The 23651-nt window shown below is 45.7% G+C and overlaps 1 protein-coding gene across 1 annotated transcript in view; it reads right to left on the bottom strand.

Moving 5' to 3' along the window:
* Positions 1 to 4294: 4294 nt before the first annotated feature.
* Positions 4295 to 23651, bottom strand: part of LOC309331899 (6-pyruvoyl tetrahydrobiopterin synthase-like) — a 95797-nt gene continuing 76440 nt past the window's right edge. The window contains exons 2-7 of the mRNA XM_081844484.1: positions 12419 to 12537; positions 8299 to 8372; positions 7668 to 7690; positions 6935 to 6991; positions 5653 to 5723; positions 4295 to 4621 (exon numbers count right to left, since the gene is read on the bottom strand). Of these exons, the coding sequence (XP_081700610.1) occupies positions 4498 to 4621; positions 5653 to 5723; positions 6935 to 6991; positions 7668 to 7690; positions 8299 to 8372; positions 12419 to 12516 (447 nt within the window). The 5' untranslated portion in view covers positions 12517 to 12537 and the 3' untranslated portion in view covers positions 4295 to 4497. The remainder of the gene's footprint in view (positions 4622 to 5652; positions 5724 to 6934; positions 6992 to 7667; positions 7691 to 8298; positions 8373 to 12418; positions 12538 to 23651) is intronic.

Genomic DNA, 23651 nt, shown 5'->3' with positions numbered 1-23651 from the left:
TTTTAGCGGGTTTGGGAAGGCTCCCTCACAGAGAGAAGCATTCACCACCCCATGAAGCCCATCGCCCAGCCCTTCCCGGCTAGCTTTTATAAGCCAGGATGGGCAAGGATCAAGGAGACAGGTGTTTGGTTTCACTTGTCCAAGCAGTCTGTCCACATCCTCAGAGGTAACAGATTGGAATTGATCCCACGCAACTTGACTAGACAGGACTCTAGCACTCTCCTGCCCCAGCCCTGCTCCCACGGTGGAGTCTACCTCTTCCCGAATCTGACCGACTTTATCTGCAAAAAACTTTGCAAAATCATTGCAGGAGATCATGTGGCCTGTACTGGGCCCCAATGTAGCAGGTGGTTCCGCTAAATTGCGAGCCACCTGAAAAAGTCTCCTGCTGCTGTTTTCTGCAGATTCAATAGAGGCGGTGAAGAAAGTCCAAGGGAGGTTTTTCAAAGTATCAAGTAACCACAGCCACCCTTGTGCATGGCAGTATGTGGAATTGATCTACACTGAAAGCAGCATGTTGTAGATGAGCATGAACAATTCCAGCCTCAGAAAAACTACACTTTTGCACTTCAAATGGGTTAGTGTATACACAGCCTCAAATGGTAGCTCTCAGCAAACCACACTTTTGAGTGTCACTCTTGGGATATGGGAATAACCAGTGCTCTTTTCTTTCTTTTTTAAGTGCTGGTACTCACCATGAAGTTGTTCCAGTAAGTGCCACACTTTTAACATTGGGGGTTGGGGGAAGGTGCTGATACTGCGTTCCCTTGAGTACCCCTAGGAAAAAAAACACTGGAAATAACCATTTCCCCCTTCCTTGCAGGGTTGTTGAAAGGACCACAGAGGTAATGTAACATATAAATGCTCTATAAAAGCTACTTACATTGTGTGCTGCTTCCACTATGTGATTCTCCTGACCAACAGTCATTAAATGTTGATTTGTTAATGGATTTTGATTCTCCACGTCTCTTCCTACGGTAAAGAGAAAATTGGGAGCAGTCGCAAAAGGTGGAATGATTATGTTGGCGGGGGGAAGGATTAAGGCACTTGGTGGACAGATGACTCTACCAGTAGCTATTGGCTCAATGGATGCACACCTGACTATTGAATTCTGGGGATAAATGACAAGCTGTTACTCTCATGTAAACCGTCAGGTGCCAAGGTGGGGAATTTGGGGTGTGGCAAAACATCCCTTGTTTGGATGCTGTGTATGTGGTTGTGGTTGTACGCAACAGTCCAGCAGGAAACTGGGCACCCTGGAACTCTTTGAAAGCTAGTCAAGTGGTGCTGGTTGCAGAAGTTGGCAAGATTGGGCATTGTTGCCGTCTTGAGCAGAAAAAGCCACCGCCACCCTGGCCATTCTCACCCTGCACCTCTTACAAACTAAAAGGTCTGACTCGTAGGGGTTTGCTTGTGGTACCCCAGAGCTCTCAGCTGAAACAAGGCCTGTCTTGTGTGGGACTGTGGTTTGGAAGTTGATTGGTGGTGTTGCCACTCCATTGATCCTCACATCTCTGGGTGTGAACTGAGGACTCCCATTGCAAAGCACTGTGTTTGAAGGAAAGTGCCACAGCCAGTGGAACAAATGCACACTAGCGAAACGAATACATGTTCTTCCCTGAATTATCCCTGCTTCTATTTCCCTCCTCCTGTCTCTGTTCTCTTCCCTGTCCTGAATTTTAGACTAGAGACCCCTTAAGAAAGAGGCCTGTCCTCCTGTACCGTGCATAATGATCATTGCACTATGGAAATGAACACCAGAAGTCTCTGCAGGGGTGCAAGGTATGGCATTTGCTTCCTTGGCATGTTAGTATCCCTTCCTCCAAAAGTTGCTCAGAGCAGCATTTGAGCCTCACAGCACCCCCTGCTGGCTCTGACTCACACCCTCCTTGTGTCTGGTTGAAACATGCCATTGAACTCTTGATAATACCTTTTGCTTCTCTGGATGGAGTATAGATGCAGGGCCGGCCCACTCATGAGGCGGACTGAGGCACCTGCCCCTGCTGCTGGAGAAGCAAGAAATGGCTGCGGCTTCCAGCTTCCGGCGAGATAACATGGACTTCACCGGAACCCAGAAGCCACAGCCATGTAACTCAAGTAATCAAGGCAGTGGTGTCAGCGGGACCTCCCCATTTTGCCTCAGGCAGCAAAATGGGATGGGCTGCTCCTTTACAGAGGTAGGGGTGTGTGTAGGAAGTAGTCTACTGTATGAAGGTATCCTTTGTATCTGATGCTCTGCTTTGCCTCTGACCCTGCTCACAGTCACCACTGCCATGTGCCCCCCAGAAGGGAATGAGACCCTTCGTCTGAAAAAGGTTCCCCAACTCTCTTTGAGCTGGAGACCCAGGGCAAATGGCCTGCCTGCTGTCCTGCCCCATCCCCCCCCCAAATCTGTTTGGCCCTGGCTGCATGTTAAGAGTTGTGCTTGGGTCCAATTCCAGCCTCTGCCCTGGATTTATGGAGTGGCTTTGGGCTAGGCATTCTCACTGAGCACCAGTCTTCCATCTGTAAAATGTGTGATGGCAGTGGGGGAACAATGATCTTGGCAGGGTGGCTGTGATAGGGAAAAGTCATCATTAGTTACTGGTTTTAGTTTTTAAAAGGTAGCTGTGTTGGTAATGGAAAACAACAACAATCCAGAATTTGGCCATGCTTTTATTATGACCAGTGATTAGTAATCGAGAGTATGTGGACTCTCTGTTTTATGGACTTAACAAGTGATTGTTGTAAATTCGTCTCCATTAGCAATTTAATTCTGTGTGTACCTAACGGCGGGGAGCAGACCCGGCAGTGCACTCTGCACTGACGGAAACGCAGCGAAAACCAATTTGTGCAATCAGACGCCTGCTGGGGACTGTGTTTACTCTGATGTTATGTGTACCACCCAGAACCTGGAATAAGTCGATGCGGCGCAGCAGCGGCTGTGGTTCTGCTTGCCTGATTTTGGAGGTGTACTTTTGGACGAGGAGTGCCAAATCTGACATGCATAAGGATGGAAGGGCCGGGCATGTTTTCTCAAGTGTATCTCCCAGGTTCCACACCTCCAGCGTTGATCCCACACTCGGTTTTCAGAAGTGTCAGCAGGGTGTGTTCAGACCTCTGAGGATGGATACCGAACTCCTTTTGGAGCTGCCACTCAAATAGGGGTCAGTTTGCGCACACACCTGCTTATTCCTTCTTCTCTCTTTTCCAGTCACGTTGCTAAGGACACTGTGCATGGTAGGACACTGGCTGCGTATACACCATGCATTTAAAGGACCTCCCCAGGAATCCTGAGAAATGTAGTTCGTTACAGATTCTGGGAACTGTAGTGCTGTGAAGGGTGAACGACAGTTCCCTAGATTTTCGGGAATGCTTTTCATGTATTCACATGCAGAAATTCTGGGTTGGAAATGCCTTTTGGGCATTAAGCAAACTGAACTGTTTCCCTGATAGACGACCTCCCCGCCCGCCCCCCCCCCATAACCCACTGTTCATAAGCTTCATAGCCCTAGAAATGATAGATGTTCTTTTTTCCTTTGGTTCGTTCAATAATACCTCAGCTCAGCAGCTTGGGCTGAATGTATTGTGCTAACAATCCCGGCATTGTGAAATTGCCCATTTAACCTTATGCAGGGTGATGCATCTTAATGGAGGATGATTAGCAGTCAGATTATGAGCTGGCTTTATAAGGATAACACAATCGCTGTTGGGGTATAAAGTTGTATGGGCTCCATCACTTGGTCATCAGAGAAGCCCCACCTGACAGCCTTTTGCATGTGGTCCACTTGCAGAGGCAGAAGATTATATCCAATGCTAGTCCTTCTCAAAGCAGGCCTGTTGGATTTAGTGAAACTCGGGGTCCATCCATACTTCTGCTTGTCCCATGCTTTTTTCCTGCTTGTCCCATGCTTTCTTGGTCTGAGCAGTTTTCCATTGGCCCGGCCACTTTCCCTGGGGAAACCTGCTCTTTAGCACTGAATCAGAGCAAATGTCAATCCGCAGAAAACCTGGTTGACGTTTGCTCCACTTTAGCGGTAAAGATTGGGTTTCCGTAGGGGGAAGTGCCAGGACAAGCAGAAGTCTAGATGAGTCCTCAGCCATGCCCATTAACTTCAATGGGTTGACTCTGAGTAGGACCAGCATTGGCTCCAACCCAGGATTCTTGCATCTCTTCGCACCCAGAGCTTTGCAACGGAGCCAGTCTTGTATTCAGCAGCCAGCCTTTGCATATGTGAACTATCTTAATGTAATGGACTATCCCCTTGCTGGATAATGCTGTGATGAAGAATTAGGTTACACACATGTCACAACGTGGCTTTTGCAGATCTTTTTTAACCAACAGATTAAACAAAGCTGCAATACTGCAATAAAAGGCCCTGGAGGCATCTCTTCACTGTAGACACAGAATAGTTTGCAAATGTTCTGAGAAGGGGTTTGTCACATTAAATCAACAATGAGTGTTAATATATGGGAGAATAACTCTCCTAGCCCCCCCCCCCCGTTCCTTGTGGATTTTTAGTCCCCCTTGTACACAATAAAATTTCTGTCGGATTCATAGACCTTGACTTTGTGCAGGCATCCATCTGGTAGGATTTTTTCAAGGTTGTTCCATATGTACACGGCTAAGTTCTCTGTTGTGCTGGAGGAAGAGCAGAGAGGTTGATATGGAAAAGGAAGAGACTCCACAGTATAGGTTTTTCTGCACAAAGGTAGCGCTGTCTTCAAACCTGCCTTTCTTTACCCCTGTTGCTTCTCACCCATGACTTCAAATCAAATCTGTGTATATTCTACTCTGATGTAACCTTAGTCTGGATAAGGCACAGGATGTCTCATGGCAGACCCACTCCAAATATTTAAACACACATTTAAAGCACATGGCTTCTTCCCCCAGAGAATCCTGGGAACTGTTTGTGAAATGTACTGGGAATTGTAGCTCTTTGTGCGTGGGTAAACTACAGCTCCCAGGATTCTTTTGGGGAAGTGGGAAAAAATGGGACCACCATCTTCCAGGCTGTGCTCACATGACCTGCACAAGAAGGCTTTTCCCAAGCATGGTGGACAAAATTGGGAATTTGGGGGAGCCATGTGAAATCACGTCCTGAAACCGCGTGAGAGCATGGTGCCCAAAATGGTTTTCCTGGTTTATCCAGGACAGTTGTGGGTTATATATATATATGTATGGTGTGAATCTTCTCTCAGACCTTAGGCTGTGACAAACTTACACAAGCCAGGCATGGTCTATGCACCTCTGTGCCAGCTTTCTGGAAGAGGGAGCAAACAGCCTGCTTTTTGCTGTACCTGAGGGTCATTTATGCAGCTGACCAGCAGGTGGCTTTCCAGCCATGTGACATAAAGGACCCAATCAGGTTCCCAATGGTCCTATAAAATGGAAACCTCTGGCCTGGTCCTTTAGTCTGAGCAACTTGTTTCTAGAGTAACAGCATCAAGTTGTTCTGTCTATGGCTGTTTGTTTTGCCCTCATAGCCATACCTGATAGGTCTCTACAAAGCAGCTTGGGGCGGAGGCATCTCTAGCCTGTGGGTCCAATGAAGCTGTTTCCCCAAAACCAGGACTATGACCCACATCTGACATTGTATATGGATGCAAGTCTCTTGCACTCTTTACAAATGTGGGCAGTGGAGACTGCACACAATCTTAACAGCTACCCACCTTGCAACGCTGGCAAAAAAATCAACATCCTGGTCAAGGTTCTTGTGGTCGAGCGGATCCATAATGGCTTCCTGAAAATAAGAGCAAAGATCTGGATGGGAACAGGGATTGTGAAGTTCTAAACCAGGGGTCAGCAAACTTTTTTTGGAGGGGGCTGGTTCACCGTGACGAGATTTCACCCCTCCCATATCCAAGAATCTCCTGACGAGTCTGCTGATTCTCCAGAGAGGAGGAGCAGTGTTCTGCTTTCTACTTATTCAGCTCCAGCACCAAGTCAGTCAGTCAGTCAGTCAGTCAGTCAGTCAGTCAGTGTGTCAGAGAGAGAGAGAGACTGAGTGTTAGAGATCGTGTGTAGAGATAAGGTTGCTGCTAAGAGCAGCTGCAGACACTCAGTGCAGCATTCATTTATGCTTAGACCTATTTAGCTCTGTATATAGTTTTGTATCATAGTTGTAGTTATAGAATAAAAGAAGATATTCTACAGAGCTGCTCTCCGAGTCGTGTATACACTGCTAGATTCTGCTATACTCTGCTGTGCGACGACTGTATTGTGGAAGTGAATCTGGTGCTCACAGCTCTAAGCTGTGAGTCCACAGCACTTTGACCTGTTGGTCTCTGGAAGTGCTACCCAGCTCGCCTAGCCCAGTCGGGGTTGAAGTGCATGAGTCCAGTTGGTGACACTGGCTCAAAGGCGATGCTGACACACCGTCCCCCAGAAGTACACGTGGCGGAGGGGGCTTCTCTCTTTCCCCCTCTCTCCCCCAAATCCTCCCCACCCCCTGCCTACCTATGCTGCTGCAAAGTCACTCATCTCGCCACTGCAGCCAGCCTCTGGCACTCGTAAGGGCAGGCACAGGAGCTGCAGTTGGGAGAGGCACTGCACTGTGCGCCGCTAACTGTGTCTCCTGTGCCTGCCCTTGCGAGCGGCAGAGGCCGGCGGCGGCGGGACGAGTAGCCCCGAAAGGGCTGGCTGGCTCCGGAGAGGTGCTGCCCAAAATGGCGCTCAGCCAGCTCAGCCCAGCCCCTTTCTCCACTACACAGGGCGAGGAGAAGCCAGGAGGAGGGAGAGAGGAGGCGCTGCGGTGTGTGAGAGGGAGATGGGGGAAATGGCGCTGAAAACAAAATGGCAGCACCGAAAAAAAATTAACAAACAGAATCGCCGATCCATGGCATGTCCGCGGGCCAGATCCTGAGGGCAATTGGGTCTCATCTGGCCCGCGGTCCATAGTTTGCCGACCCATGTTATAAACTTTGCCTCTGAGGTTCATAACTCTGGAATTACCTTCATATATTCCTGAAGCTTGTAAATATTCATGAACATTCCACTGATGGGGTCAATCTGTAAGTCAAGTTAAATAATAGCAATAGTAATAATGGTGATGATTTTATACCAGGTATTTATATATCATTTAAGATTCAGAATTTCTGGTGCTGTACATACAAGTACATTAATTTTTTTCCTCTAAAAATGATGTCAATAATAATAATCTTATTTTTTAACCCTTGGAGTGTTCAGAGGACAGGACTTAGAACTGCTCTTGAATACTACTACTACGATAATACTATTAACAACAATGATGTGTGCGTGTGTGTGTGGGGGGGAAATAAGGCTAGGAACTATCACAAGAGGTTATGATTGGATAAATGCACAGAGAAGAGATTTATCAATGGCTATTGGCTTAAAATAGAACCTCCATTTGCTGATGCAGTCTATCTCTAAATATCAGGTACTAGGGACAAACAACAGGGGAAAGACATGGTCATTGTGCTCTGCTTATATGTGACCTATAAGGCATTGGGTTGGTCAAATGGTTGGAAACAGACAGCTGAGCTGGATGGAACTGGTTCTGATCCTGCAAGGCAGCTTCTAGTCAAGGGATCCGATCCTACAGGAGTCAGTGGTGAATTGAAACATGGCAGCAGCATATCTCAAGTGCTGCTGAGAATCTCAGACTCTTGGTAAAAGCACAAAACCTGTTTTCAAAATAAAGAGCAATGAAAGAAAAATGACCCACCTTTCCACATATGGTCACTGTCACTGCAAAGGAAAAAGAAGAAACCATGAGAGAGGGAAGTTGTTAGCATTAATTGCAGACCCAATTCAGTACCACAAGGTGGTAGCAAAGAGTTGGGTAAAGCACATCTCTTGCTGAAACACATAATCTCCTCTGCAATGAGGGAAAATACAGGTATGAGGGTGGGGGAAGTGGTAAAGCTCTCCCACTTGCAAGCTTTAGTGCTGCCCCACCTCCAGAAAACATTGAAAATGAGCACGTCAGAGAGAACTAGCCTGATGTGCTGCTACATTTCCGCATGCAAGGTCTCCCCTCTTCCCCAACAGAAGAGCATTCAAGTGTGCAACCCCAAAGGGGCACAGTCCTGGGGAATCTGACCACTCAATTTTGCCAGCTGAAGCTGAGTACACACTGCTGGATTCTAAGCCCCTGGTAAGAAAAATCTCCATTTGGATTCCAGCAGGAAAAACACTGAGCAGGGTCTCTTCCCACCGGAAAGAGGAATGCCGCTCAAAGCTTTATCACCGCTCCCCTTCCCCTGTTTGCCTGTAGAAGAATTTCCTCCAGTCTTTACATGGAGGTATCATCATCATCATCATCATCAATGCTAGAAAGGCTCACCACTCTTTACCTTTATAGTTATGCCCGTGGCTCTGATTGCATTTCCCAAACAGCTTCCTATTCGCCTCCTCATTCAGAGATTTGCTGTAAGACAGTGGGTGAGGGTTGAGAAAAAGAAGCAGCCAACAGGAATAAGATGAAAACAGCAAGAGAGGCAATCTAACTGCAGATGGGAACAGAGAAGGAAGCCTTTTGTACACGGAGACTGTGTCTATTGTCAGTGACTAGCAAGCATAACTCAAAATGGACCCTCAAAGGATCCATTACTTCTGAAACAGCCTTTATTTTTTTAAAAAACTGAGCCATACCCAACCCGGCTTCTTTGCAGCTATTTGTAAGTCTTCTTTGTTTTATTATTACATTTAAACCTCACTTTTTCCTCCAAGGAGCTCAAGGGTGGCATATACGGTTATCCTTCCTCTCACTTTTATCCTCACAACAATGCTGCAATGTCATTGGCTAGACTGAGAGAGACTTTATAAGAGCCTGGATTATAGAGTCCAGTACTTCTATAATCAGGGACATGGGTGGCGCTGTTGGTTAAACCACAGAGTCTAGGGCTTGCTGATCAGAAGGTCGGCGGTTTGAATCCCCGCAACGGAGTGAGCTCCCGTTGCTTGGTCCCTGCTCCTACCAACCTAGCAGTTCGAAAGCACATCAAAGTGCAAGTAGATAAATAGGTACCGCTCTGGCGGGAAGGTAAACGGCATTTCCGTGTGCTGCTCTGGTTCACCAGAAGCGGCTTAGTCATCCTGGCCACATGACCCGGAAGCTGTACGCCGGCTCCCTCGGCCAGTAAAGAGAGATGAGTGCCGCAACCCCAGAGTCGGCCACGACTGGACCTAATGGCCAGGGGTCCCTTTACCTTTTCCTTTACTTACTTCTATAATCACCATAACTCTTGTGCCACCTCTACATTCGGTGATGATTCCTGACTCTGCTGAGCCCTATCCAGCCCAGTTAACATAAATCATAATGCCAAATTATTGCTATTGCGGATGGTTGCTGGACCTATATTGCATGCAGCTGCCCTTTGCATAGATCAGGGAGGAGCAAGCTTCCAGCATCTCTCTTGACTTTTTCTTCAAACTCTGAGACCCACAGACTGGATGCAAAACACTCTCAGAACAAAAGGACAGGGCCTCTGAGCACATGCTCAGCCCAGGAATTTGCTTTCAGTTCCAGAACTGAGCACAAGGCCGTTATACCCCGAGCATTCTTCATCACATCTGCATAATTTAGAAGGGGAAAAAAGAACCTTTCTCTTGTAGGAATGCCAACAATTTTAACAGAAGAAACAAAAAGAGCAACGAAAATCCATAGCCACTTGACCTTGACAATAAGGATATTCCATCAATGCTGTTTTAAATGTCTATATTAATAGAGGAAGGTACGTATAGTTAAAGCTATGGTTTTCCCAGTAGTGATGTATGGAAGTGAGAGCTGGACCATAAAGAAGGCTGATCGCCGAAGAATTGATGCTTTTGAATTATGGTGCTGGAGGAGACTCTTGAGAGTCCCATGGATTGCAAGAAGATCAAACCTATCCATTCTTAAGGAAATCAGCCCTGAGTGCTCACTGGAAGTACAGATCGTGAAGTTGAGGCTCCAATACTTTGGCCACCTCATGAGAAGAGAAGACTCCCTGGAAAAGACCCTGATGTTGGGAAAGACTGAGGGCACAAGGAGAAGGGGACGACAGAGGACGAGATGGTTGGATAGTGTTCTCAAAGCTACCAGCATGAGTTTGACCAAACTGCGGGAGGCAGTGGAAGACAGGAGTGCCTGGCGTGCTCTGGTCCATGGGGTCACGAAGAGTCGGACATGACTAAACGAATGACTAAACAACAACAACAACGATTAATAGAGGCAGTCCAAGAAAACAGCCAGCTGGATCAGACCAGTGGCCCATCTAGTCCAGCACCTTGTTCTTACAATGGCCAACCAGATGACTGTTGTGAAACAACTGGAAGTCCAAGTCCTTGTTGTTTATCTCTGGCAAGTCCTCAGAGATCTACCAGTAAATTCTGATCTACCTTGTCACCAACTCTGGAGAGAAATAGCACGCCTCGTACCATTTGCCTTTTGCTGCCTTTTGCTGTGTGTGTGTGTAATGCAGCGCTTCATTTATATGAGCTTTTATTCACAAAAGCACTTTCTACAATAAATCTTTTAATCTGTCTTCCAGGTGCTGCAATACTCTTGTTATATGCATGTGTGTTTTGCAAGAGATACTCAAATGTCCCCCTCTGGAATACGTCCTCTCAACTCGGGTGGGAGGCTCTGTCTGCAATCTAAGCAGCATTAGCTACAACAATCACGTTGCCTTTCCCCCAAGTACAAATAATTTCTTATTCATTCTTCCCCAGAACTCGAGTTGCTATCTTACATATACCAGTCCCAGTTCCTGTGCCTTTAACTGTGAATATTAGTAGGTGGGAGAAATGCTTTTTTTCTGGGCCATGAGAAGCTTTGCCACTTGGCAACCTTTCCCAAAACCCTGTTTGTCAGTATATACTGACACTCTGTGCCCCAGAGGTTAGGGCATCTGTTCTGCATGTAGAAAATCACAGGTTCAGTCCCCAACACCTCCAAGTCAGATAATGATAATAATACTGTAATAATAATAATAATTTATTACTTATTATTTATGCCCCACCCATCTGGCTGGGTTTCCCCAGCCACACTGGGCAGCTCCCAACAGAATTAAAAGCACAATACAACATCAAACATTAAAAACTTCCCTAAGCAGGGCTGCCTTCAGATGTCTTCTAAAAGTCAGATAGTTATTTATTTCCTTGACATCTGATGGGAGGGTGTTTCACAGGGTGGGCACCACTATCGAGAAGGTCCTCTGCCTGGCTTAAAGCCGACTTGGACAAAAGTGTCCATTTTCCTTCTAGTGCCATCATTGATGAAATCCTCTTTTAATTCCCCCTTTTACAGACATCTAGTCCCTACTCTCCAGCTTCTTCGCCATTCCATCTACTTTCTTCCTGTCTTGTTCAAGTGACAAATTGGCAGAGTCCTGTTGGGCCCTGAAAACTAGTCAGTTGCCTGTGGCACAAATTTTTGCAGCTTCATGAACAGAGTAAACTGTGGAAAGAATGAATGGCCACTGGAGACAGAAAACTATGACATAACCTCCAAACATTCTCCGAAGAAAATATGGATGTCCTATCCTATTATTATTATTATTGTTATTATTATTATTATATTCTTTATACCACACCCATCTGATTGGCAGCTTCCAACATATATAGAAGCATAATAAATAATAATAAAGCATTAAACGTTAAAAAACCTCCCTTTACAAGGCTGCCGTCAGATGTCTTCTAAAGGTTTAATAATAATAATAATAATAATAATAATAATAATAATAATAATATTTTTATATCCCGCCTTCCCCTGCCAAGACTGTGCTCAGGGCAGCTAACAATAAATACAATAAAAACAAAACAAAACAAAACAGTTACTTATCTCCTTGGCTTGGGGGTCACATAACTCTATACCCTCCAATATTTCTCCAATGAAAATAGGAACGTCCTAAGGAAGAGTGGGACATTCTGGGATCAAATCAGAAACCAGGATGGCTTCTGTAAGTCCGGGACTCTCCCTGGAAAAGAGGGACACTTGGAGGGCCTGTTATGATAGCATCTGAACCTCCTTAGACATCCTTTCTCACCTTTGTTGCAGGGTGGGGCAGGTCATACAGGGAAAAGTGGGGAGAGGTAGAATGCATTAAGAAACCCAACGCTTCATATTGCATAGCTGAGATAAAGGTTACAGATGAGTCTCTTTCCTGAACTTGGGAAGGAAACTGCTGCAATAACACCCATCGTTCTTACCCTGCAGACCAAACCTGGTCAACATTTGCCCTTTGGCTCTATTTGGCCTTTGAACGATATGAGTATCAGAGATGCTATCTTGGGCAACTGGTTCCTTATGTCCGGAGAATTGTAGGTACAGGAAATACTCACTAGAATCCATTGGGCAGCCAGTCTTCTGAGAGGTTGCACATCTATGCTTCCTTCCAGGGATGGGGAAATCGTGGGCTCCTTGGTCACCAATGACTTCGAAACATATTTTTTTCCTCTCAACCCTCCATCCTCCCTCTTCCCCATTGTTACCTGTTTAGCCTATGGGCGGCTGCAAATGTTTCGGTGCGAGAAAGGAAGGTCATCTTGCCTGCGGTGTTCGGCTTGCTATCTTTCACCACACGCTCCATTGTTAACAGAGGGTTGGTAGCCGTTAAAAGCGGGAAACGTTCATGCGGGGCCCAAATAAATATATCCACAAGTTGTCATGTGGTGGATGGTAGACTGGCCAATCGGATGCAAATTGTTCGTCAGACAGCGTATCTCCTGGCCTAAATTTCTTTACACAGAACAACCATCAGCATTGTTTTTTGTTTTGCATCAATTAACTCAGCGTATTTCCTTCTTGATGAAAGCCATGGTTTAATGGGATATAAATAAATAAATAAATAAATAAATAAATAAATAAATAAATAAAATAGTCAAGGCTCACGTGGATTGTCTAATTTGGGTTGGAATTTTTTGGAAAAGGACATTGTTTCACAGGCTGAGTGCAGGAATAAGGACATTTCTCCTAACTGCTTGTTGCTTGTGAATGCACACCCCTCAATATTACTGGGTCTTTACTTAGATTTTTGTGTTTACACTATAAAAGTTCTGTCATGGATGAAACAAATGTGGTTTTGGCTCTAAGATGGGTCTCCAGTGAAATACCACAAGTTAGGTAGCTCAAATCTCCTTCCTTCCTTCCTTCCTTCCTTCCTTCCTTCCTTCCTTCCTTCCTTTCTTTCTTTCTTTCTTTCTTTCTTTCTTTCTTTCTTTCTTTCTCTTTTGTGAGTCCGCAAGCTCAGCTCCATCCTCAGGGGCAATTTACTTCATCCTCAGGGGCAATTTACTTCATCTAACAAACTGCTTAGGAGCTGACAACAAATTTACCATAATTGACAATAACTTAATGCTGTTTTATGGTTTCCAAGACAATCAGACTGTAGGAACAATTGAGAAATGTGGAGCAAGGAAGATTAGACTTAAAATCAATCAAGTGTTTCCCACCCAGATAGGACTGTATCTTTTTTAGAGTGTGAATTGCAGGATGAAGGGGGTGCAGGGTGTGTGGCCTGCCCCAGGTGCCATCACTGAGGTGGGGTGTGTGTGACAAAATGAAGTTGTTGGTTTTTTTAATAAAAAATATGGGTTCACAAAACTTTTTAGGAGTGACGTGGTGGCTTAGGTGCCTGCAGGTTCCTCACTGCTTGAAACAGCAGCACGGGACTTGTGTCTGCCTACTGCCTCTCCCTCAGCCGCCCTACAGCTGAGGGGAAGGCAGAGGAGAGGCTCCAAGCGTCAGAGAGGCTCGCCCCGCCCCCATGGATGGATTGCCCCGTTCCCCGGCTGCAGGACTCGCCCCTGCACTAGGCACCCGAGCCTAGCTATGCACCGCTACACACCTAGCTATGCCGCTGCCTCAGTGACATGGAATTTCAAGAGATCCCAGCCAGCCATTATAAGTTTGGGTAAGAGTCTAGCTTCATCACATACAAGGGCCTTCCCTTGATGACCGTTCAAAAACTTCAACAAATGAAGGATGCTGAGTCCTGTTCCCATTGAATATGAGGGATGTCCCTTGATGACTGTTCAAAAGCTTCAGCTGATGGAGAATGTTATGAGTTTCCAACTGAAGGAAGCGTGTCAACGAGATACACTGGTTCCCTGTTGCCTTTTCCCAGGTAAGGTGAGCCCTAGATAGCCTGAGTGACAATGGTCCACTCATCCCATGTCCCATGAGGACCTGGGATATCAACAGAGTTCTCCTTAAGTTTGGAATCCACAAAGAGTGCCCAAGAGGTGGCTTTTGAAAAGGATTAGACAAATTCATGGTGAAATATACTCAGAGTCGAGATTTCATGCTCTTTATTCAGCTCATAGTGGTGAGGAGGAAATGGAAGTTCCCCCAGAATGTCTGCTTTATATACATTATTTACACAATGGGCCCCACATGATAGGCTAATTCTGGGATTCTCCTGTAGGCCAATCAGGTTGCGGATTTACTTCCACCCGGAGCTGGATTGGGTGGCTCCTGTGGACCAATCAGACTGCTGCATTCTGGGTCCTATTGTTCTAGGACCAATCAGACTGCTGCATTCTGAATCCTATTGTTCTAGGACCAATCAGACTGCTGCATTTTGGATCCTATTCAACTCAGTACATAACACATGGATATAAGAATCAATGGCAAACTTCATATTCAGAGGCATTTCACCTTTGCTTCCCAGATGCTGGGTTTAAACAACAAGGGAACCTATCCTCATCTTGCTCTGCCAGTGAGGTTCCTACCACTTCGTTGACCACTTTGGGACACCAGGGAAGCAACTGGGATTTGGAAGTGGGGAATTAGTAATATGGAGCCCACATTCCTCTGATGTTTTGGCTCAGGTTGCAATTAACCTGACCACAATCCCAGAATCAACTTTCCTTTCCACTACAACTGTTCCATTCTATTCCTTCACTGATTCTTACTTGGTAGAAACAATGAGAATGACCTCTGCTGTGGCCTATGTTAGGCCATATTGCCATGTAGTGGTCATCAGGGATGAAGTGTAGGTGGGTTCCCACGAAGCAAGACACAGTGATAACAGCAAAAACTTTTATTGAACTAACAGAACTAGACAACAGGGGCAAAGCATACATTTCTGAAGGTCTGGGCTGCTCTTACTCTCAGTGTGATTGGCTGTCTAAACTCCCAAGCCGCGAAACATAATTCAGAGTTTAAGAGCCAATGTCAGTGGCCCAAATCCTGCAGTGTTCTGTGACTGGATATCATGTATTGAATCAGAACACAGGGGCTCAGAATTCTTAGTCCAGACTCAAGCTCAGGCAAACACACACCACTGAAAGCATAACATCTAGGAAACATTGTTTCTTGGGACTTCTGACTATTCCTACTGTTTCCTAAGGCCTAGTTGAGCCTGCAACAGCTTTTCTTGTTATTACATCTGCCGCCACGAAGTAAGAAAGGGGAGAAATGGAAGGGAGCATTGAATTGGGGATCTTCTGAGGGGTTGGCATCGTTGAAGCCTCTAGCCTTTGGTAGCCTTCTCTGCCATCCATCGCTACAAGCTAAATGGAAAAGGCATCAAAAGGTCTCCAGGGCTTTTGGTCATCGCCAGCTTGTTGAAGTTGCATGTAGGTCTCTTCTAGACTTTTTCTTGTGATTCAGCTGCTGGCCGGGAGAAGTTAGCACAGAGGAGCAAAGGGCCAAGCTAAGACTAGGCCCAGAAATGGGTACAATTTCCCTTGTGGTCAATTATCTGACTTTGCATCTCCCACATGAGGTTCTCTTTTCCCGCCCACCAACATCAATGTGGGCTCTCCACCCAGCAGGGAACAAAAGGACCTCTGTGTTGTCTGTCGCAGCCCAGGGAGCTGTTGGTCAAACCCTGGTGTCACAAGACTAGGTAGAAGTCTGGAAGGACATTGCCATGTCAACCGCTTTAGCAAGGTCACAGCCCTTCCATCTACAATGAATCAATTACTCTGTGGCAAATCAAGTGTGCCTTTTCAATGGCTTCCACCATAGTGTTTTTTGTTTTTTTTATAAAAAAAAACTAAATAGAGCTCTTCTTGAAGAAGTTTCATCCATATTGGGTTGGCGGGAAGCCAAGGGCCTTCCATCTCCTGAGATCTGACAGTCCTTTTCTCTCTGAGGAACCTCACTTCTGCTGGCTGAAGAGCATCCTCCATTCATCCTGTTTATGATGCATGGATATTGGGTTGGTTTACACTTGCAAAAGTTTCAAGGTGCTCATACTGCTTGGTTTCCAGTTGGTGCATGTCCTGTAACTTCTTGCTGACTTTTCATACCACATATATTCTGGATTTTTTTTGGTCCCGCTTTTGTTGTGCTGTAGCACAAATGTCAGCTTCCACACATCTGTAGTGCAATAGCATCGGGGATGCGTTACAGAGCAACTAGCAAAGCAGTCCAATATAAATCTACCAATAACACTATTAATCTGTCAGTGATGTGGGAGAAAACCCATCAGTGTGAGAACTCCCATGATGGGTCACATTGGAGTCCCTCTAGTATTCTGTTTCTAATAGTGGACAGCTGGATGTCAGAACCATGGTGGTTTGGGGGACAGGGGAGGGGCAGGGACTACAACTCTCATCATCCTTGATCATCCGTGATCACACTAGTTGTTGACTGATAAGAGTTGGAGTCCAACAACATCCAGAGGAGACAACAACGACTCCCTGTCGGTTAGAGTGTGGGACTAAAACCTGGAAGATGTTTTCAGGAGAGGGAGTTGGGTGAAGGTCAGCAATTAAGAAAAACCACTGGTTTCAGTGAAGTTAACGCTTTATTCCAAGAAACCAAAGCAGCACAGGCCTAATGATCCCTGCAACTCTTCCCACTAGGTCTTACCCCAATGTGGCAGTTGCGAAGACTGAAGGTCTCTACCTTTGCACAGCTGCCTAAGTCTCCTCCTCTTCAGGTTTTTTCCCAAGCAGTTATAGACTGCGTCTGTGCACAGTCAATCTCTTCTCTGCTCTTTTCATTTTTTCTGTGTGGTCTAGTAGACCAGGGGAGGGGAGCTGGTTACAACAGGAGGGAGAGACCCCCTGGCTTCTTCAGCAGCCTGTCTCATCTTTGCCTCTTGGCCCCCTCCACTCCAGCCTCCTCTTCTGCCTCTGATTCTGAACTGCTCTCTGCCATAAGCTCTTCCTGCTCACTAAACCCTGTTGCCCCTTCAGCTTCTGACACCTCCTCCTCCCAGTCAGCTCCCTCTTCTCCCTCTGACCACTCAGCATCATCCCACCACCATTCCCTGGCCTCTGAGCCTTCTTCCCTTGGGGGCTCCCTCCCACCACTCCTCTGTATCCAGCCAGTCCTTGACAGATACGAGTTCAAATCCCCACTCAGACGTGAAGTTCATTGAATGACCTTAGGCCAGTCACGGCCTAGCCCACCTCACAGGATTGTTGTGAAGATAAAATGTATGTTCCTTTGTGTTCATCTCCTTTGCTTCAGTGGGTGACCCTGAGTTCTAAGGAGCTGGAGAAAATAACGCCTTCCTCTCCAGTCTGTTTGTAAATGTTATTAACTTCTGTAAATGCCCCCTCTCCAATTAAACATCGAAGCTAAAACACATGAAATTGACACAGGTCCTAAGACATTTCAAATGAACATTCTGTGTTTGTAAAAACCAGAGGCACTTGGTTTTGAACAAATGTCTGATTTAAAAAGGGCTAACTCTCTGCTTTTTAGAAAGCAATGTGTGGGAGACCAAAAAAAAAAAAAAAAAAAAAAAAAGGTGGGGTGGCCTTTTAAAATAAAACTGCACAAGGCAACTGGATTTTCTGATCACCAGACGCCTCTTAGAAGGATGGAAGGAAGCTCTCTTCCTGGGGATTTGCCTTCCTAATTGCAAGAGAGGAAAAGACCTGCTAAACTGGCTCCAGGTGGGTGGTGGGTTGTACCCAAGTAGAATGTGGCTCCTTTGTGATTCAGATCAAAGGGAGTTGGTTTTTGAAACCTTTGCACAGCATGGAATTCCCTTGGAGAAGGAAGAAGAGCTGTGGAGGCTGCAGTTTTAATGGGAGGCTTTATAAAAGAAACAGGAAGTTTTAGGGAGGGCCCCTCCTGGGCCCAGAGGATGGAATTTATTCACAAAGGGTTATCAAGTGACAAAGCAGAACCTGAAGCTGGTCCACACACATGCAGTCATCATTTGGTGGTTGCAGCATCAAGCGATGACCGTCTATTGCAGTCATGGGCTATTGCATATCTAGTGCTGGCAAGATGAACGTTTTGTATCACCTGGGCATCTAGGGTTGCCAAATGCTTTCCCTGGGCCCTGCTCCGATGCTTTGAACAGTAGCAGGTATGGGCAAGTGGTTGTTCTTCTCCCCATTCCCACTGGCCATTTCTGCAGAACCAAGCATAAGAGCAGGCCGGGTGGTGCTTTTGGAAAATCAGTTGACATCGCCTCACATCGCCTGAAGTAGAATTGCTTTTCTGCTTGTATATTCAACTTTCCTCATTAAAGGCAGTTTCACGCCTTAGTGTGATAGATTAAAGAACCCCTAACATGCACAAATCAAGTGATGGATGTGTATCTCTGCATCCTACTCTTGGCTTCAACTTTAATTAGTTCATTCTTTACTTTGCTTTTTTAAGATCCTGCCTTTTTTCCAGGGAACTTGAGGCAGCACACATAGACCTGTCCCACAGCCTTTCGTTCTCATAACAGTTCTGTGAGATAGGCCCATAGCTCAGTGGCAAAGCATCTGCTTTTCATGCAGAAGGTCCCAGGTTCATTCCCCGGCACCTCCAGCTAGGGATGGGGGGCAACTCCTTGTCTGAAACCCTGGAGAGCCAAGGATGATGGGGGGTGGAGTCCAACAAGTTCTGGAGTTCATGGTCTTTAGAACTTAACTCTGAGGATGAGGAATGGCTGCACCTTGACTCTAGAGCACGTAAAACTAAAATGCACATACATGGATGAACAGTAAAGAGTGACAGGAGCAGAGGTGCCAGGTTGCCTCCAAGATGGAGGGCCGCAGTGCGCGTCATGCCCACATGACGTCATGCATGTTGCACATCATGTGCATGGAATGTTGTGTCCTCTGGAGGAGGCTGAGCACTCTGGTGGAAACCGATACTGTAGCTGCAACACAGAATGCTCGCCATGTGTGAGTGACAAGCACCGGGCCACCTCAAAATTGAGGAGGCCAGGCCCCTTTCAAAGAAATATTGAGGGGGCTGAAGGCTTCTCAGCCCCCTAGAGTTGACACGCCTGGACAGGAGTGAACACCCTGCCATATTTCTCTCTCTCTCTCTCTCTCTCTCTCTCTCTCTCTCTCTCACACACACACACACACACACACACACACACTGCAACTGCTGAGGGACATTTTGTCAAAAACATGCTGAGAGGACAACTTCATTTTATCAAGGGTATCTTTAATCCAAAGAACAAACACCCCTTTGGTTTTTCAATTTAGGGGTGAGCTGTGACTGCGGAATGAATGAACGCCACAGAACAGTGTGTCCAGCAATGTTGAAGGGTGCCACGGGGCGAGGCCATGGACTGTGAGCCTTGACTTGCAGTTAGGAGTTGTGGTTGCAAATACATGGCTGCCTTCACTGTGAAAGCTGGCGATGGTATTGTTATGGGCTTGCAGGGGGCAAGGATCCCCTAAAATCCTGGGTGCCAGGTTCTCCCCATAATCTCTGAAATTAGTACCGTATTTTTCGCTCTATAAGACGCACCAGACCACAAGACGCACCTAGTTTTTGGAGGAGGAAAACAAGAAAAAAAATATTCTGAATCTCAGAAGCCAGAACAGCAAGAGGGATCGCTGTGCAGTGAAAGCAGCAATCCCTCTTGCTGTTCTGGCTTCTGGGATAGCTGTGCAGCCTGCATTCGCTCCATAACACACACACACATTTCCCCTTACTTTTTAGGAGGGAAAAGTGAGTCTTATAGAGCAAAAAATACGGTAAATGCGGGGTTTGAAGTCAAGCTAACTTCTCCAGGAGCTGGACTTAGAGAAGAGAAGGACGGAGTGAGCAAAACTCCATGCAGGGCAGCATCCATTCTGGCTGGCTGGGTTACAGAGAGACACAGGGATGGTGCTTAGGATGCTTCTGAATCCAATGCTGTGCTGCTGGGAGCTCTCTCTCCATAAAACTCAGGTGTAAATATGTGTGAATAAACCATGTTTCATAAAGACGCAGTTGTCTGCTGTGTCTCGTTCCAAAGGAACACAAACCTTGGTTAAGCGCCAAGACTCCTGCTCCTGCTTTGGGGTGGCTGGGAACAGTATCTTGTTGCATTATCTCCTGTCTCCAGATTATGGTGAGGATGAGGATGATATTTTTTTGAAAGATTTTCATTTATAAAGGAATAATGTGATAAAAGAGGAAGGAGGAAAGAAAGGAGGAAAAAGGAAAAAAAAAACACATGCAAAAAGTACAGTGTAATACATTAAGTAAAATCTATTTCCTTTCTATCAATTATTGTATGTAAGCGGTATTATATGGTTGCTAATTGCCCTACTACATTCTGTATAAACTCATTGCAGATATCTATATCTCCTGTCTCCAGATTATGATGATGAACAGGCTTGCATTCCCTCCCCCCCCCTTTTTTTTTTGCTCAGCAACAGGAAAGATTGTCTCATCGGCTGATGGCTGGGTTGGAGGGAAGATGGTTTTTAAAATAGCCATTTAGCTGAAACAAACTGCTCACCACTTTTACTTAGTCATTCCTGAAATAGCTGAGGGCCACATTTAACATTCCATCGTGGTATTTTTTCCTGTCTGAGCTGCAGGCTTACAAAACTGACAAGAGACATCGCGGGTGCCCTTAGGATTTATGGCCCAAGAGCTCAATGGAGGCAGGTGGGGGAGTGGAAAGAGCAGGGGGAGGCAATGTGATGTTGTTGGACTCCAGTTCCCATCATTCTTGACTATCGGTCATACTGGGTGGGGCTGATGGGAGTTGAAATCCAACAACATTTAGATAGCAGTACAATGGCTATCTTGGGCTAGAATGTCAGAGTAGGAGATGGGCAATCCAGGTTCAAATCCCTGATGAGCCATAGAGGCAGCTTGGTCTACGTCAGTCTCTCACACCTCGCCCTGCTTCGCAGGGTAGCTATGTTGATCAAAGAGACTAACATTTTAACTCAAAAGTATTTTGATCTGCAATGTGTACTTAAGCAGTTTCTCATTGCACAATTATTAAAATGTGTATTTTTCCCTAACAGGAACCGGCAACTCTGTATATTATACTTTTTTTTTGCAGAGTATTTTCTTTTAAAGGAGGACCATTTTTTCCTTGATAGACACTGGCTCATTTTTACCATTTATCAAAAAACTAGTGGGGGAGGATTAGAAAGGATTTTTTTTTTTAGTTTTTTTATTTAAGTAAAGATAAAACATTTTTACAGAGTTCTGTTGTTGGTGCACGGCTGCTTCTACTATGCAATTAGAAAGTGGGAATCAGTTGCAAATCCCCCATTTTAATAATCTCTTAGGATTCAGCATTAGCGCAAAAAAAGAAGAAGAAATACTTTGTGTGTGATTCGTGAGACTGAGTCTTTCAAACCCTAATGACTTCATTCAGCAAAGTGTAAGGAAGATAGGAATCTACCTTACACTGAGGGCAGATCTCCACTGGTTGGTTATAATGTTAAAAAACGTTGTAAAACTGTGACACCAGAGGGCGCTGTACAGCAGTAATCCATTGGCAATGGGAAATTGCATTGAGAACTATATTACTTTTTTTTTTACAGCGTTTTTACAGATCAGTGTAGATCCAGCCCGAGTCACAGATCTTTGTTTCAACCTTCTGGCAAAGGAAATGGACAAGGTGGTGGAGGCAGGCTGGGCATAGGTATTCCAGAGGTGGATCGGAGTGAAGCATGTTGGCCCAGTCCAACCCATCCCGGGGTGGAACCGGACATTCAGCCCACCCGACATTGGATAAACAGCTAGCAGGCCAGAGTCCACTTTCTAGGCTGGCGTGAGGCTGATCTGGGATTGTGCCGGCCCGGGAAAACACCCCACGTTCATGTCCCATGACAGATCATGGGGGGCACAGAAGGCACTGTCTTTCAAAGGCGGCAGACCCTAAAGGTAAGCGTCATTGTCAATACTAACTGGAAGTCACTCTGCAAGGTTTTGGGCAGGAGTCCCTCCCAGTCTTACCTAGAGATGCTGGCTGGGATTGAACCTAGGACCTTCTGCATGCAAAGCAGTTCTGCATGCAAGTAGTAGTAGTAGTAGTAGTAGTAGTAATAATAATAATAATAATAATAATAATAATTTTTATTTTTATTTATACCCCGCCCTTCCTGGTTCAAAAACTGGGCTCAGGGCTGCTAACAACAAATTTAAAACACTTAATTGTAAAAGCAGCATAAAATACAGTATAAAAACATGAATAACAATAAAATTCAAAATTCAGAAATCAATTTAGGGGAAATAAGCATTAGATAATCCCCAGGGCTAGCTGGCTGAATTGGTCCAGTGAGGAGGCCAGGAGAGAATAAGCTGTGGGGTCTCAGAGCGGGTAATCTTCATAAAAGGGGAGGGGGGGAAGAAAAAGGAAATAAAAGATCAGGCTGAATTCAAATTAAAGGCCAGCGGAATAGCTCTGTTTTACAGGCTCAGTGGAAGGAGGTTAAATCCTGAAGGGACTTGTCTCATGGGACAGAGCATTCCACCAGGTCAGAGCCATCACTGAAAAGGCCCTGGCCCTGGTGGAGGATAGTCTGACTTCCTTAGGGCCCAGGACCTCTAAACTATGGTTATTCATGGACCTTAAGGTCCTCTGCAGGGCATACCAGGAGAGGTGGTCCTCGAAATACGAGGGCCCTAAGCCACAGTTTCCATAGAAATAATAACAGTTTCCATAGAAAATGTCCTTGCATAAACAGAGCAATCTTAGCCTTCTGCTGCTTCTTGAAACTTCTTCTCTGTTTCTGGAACAAATGATCCTCTCACACAAAGAGAGGCTACCCAACACTACCACTGAGCTACGGCCCCTCAAGAGAATATCTAAATCATGTAGCCTGCCTTCAGCTTGTTGGATGAAGTTTCTTGGATTAAGCACGTCCGTATCTAAAGGCAGTGTGGCTCTGAATGTATTTGGCACACATTTTTACATCTCTTATAAAACCATTGGTTCTTCTGGCATGGAGAAAGTAAACGAAGAATTCTCTCTCTCTTTCTCTCATAACTCGTGGGCATCCAATGACGCTGAATGCTGGAAGATTCCGGACAGATTAAAAAAAAGGACTTCTTTGCACAGGGCCTGGTTAAACGATAGAATTCACTCTCATATGGGGCAAGGATGGTCACCAATGTGGGTGATTTTAATAGAGGGTTAGACAAATTCACAAAGGAGGTGGTTATCACTGGCTCCCAACCATAGTGGCTGTGCTCGGCTTAGATGGTCAGAGGCAGCAATGCTTTTGAATGCCAGATGCCTATGTAAGAAAGGGCGCGTGCCTGTGGTGGATGTGCCCCAAGGTAAAAGACTTCTGGGAAAGGATTTATAATGAACTGTAAAAAGTGTTGTAAAAACACATTTATTAAGAAACCAGAAGCCTTTTCACTTGGTATAGTGGGGGGTGAAATCCCCAAAAAGGATGTTACTTTTTTCCTGTATGCCACAATAGCTGCGAGAATATTCTTAGCGAAGAATTGGAAGAAACAAGATTTACCAACTAACGTAGAATGGCAGATGAAGATGATGGACTATATGGAACTTGCCGAACTGACTGGGAGACTCCAAGACCAGAGAGACGA

Source organism: Podarcis erhardii, assembly GCF_964252035.2.
Source record: "Podarcis erhardii genome assembly, chromosome: 16".
NCBI classification, from domain to species: domain Eukaryota; kingdom Metazoa; phylum Chordata; class Lepidosauria; order Squamata; family Lacertidae; genus Podarcis; species Podarcis erhardii.
The sequence above is the reverse complement of the archived record's forward strand: the minus strand, read 5'-3'. Positions and strand labels throughout refer to the sequence as shown.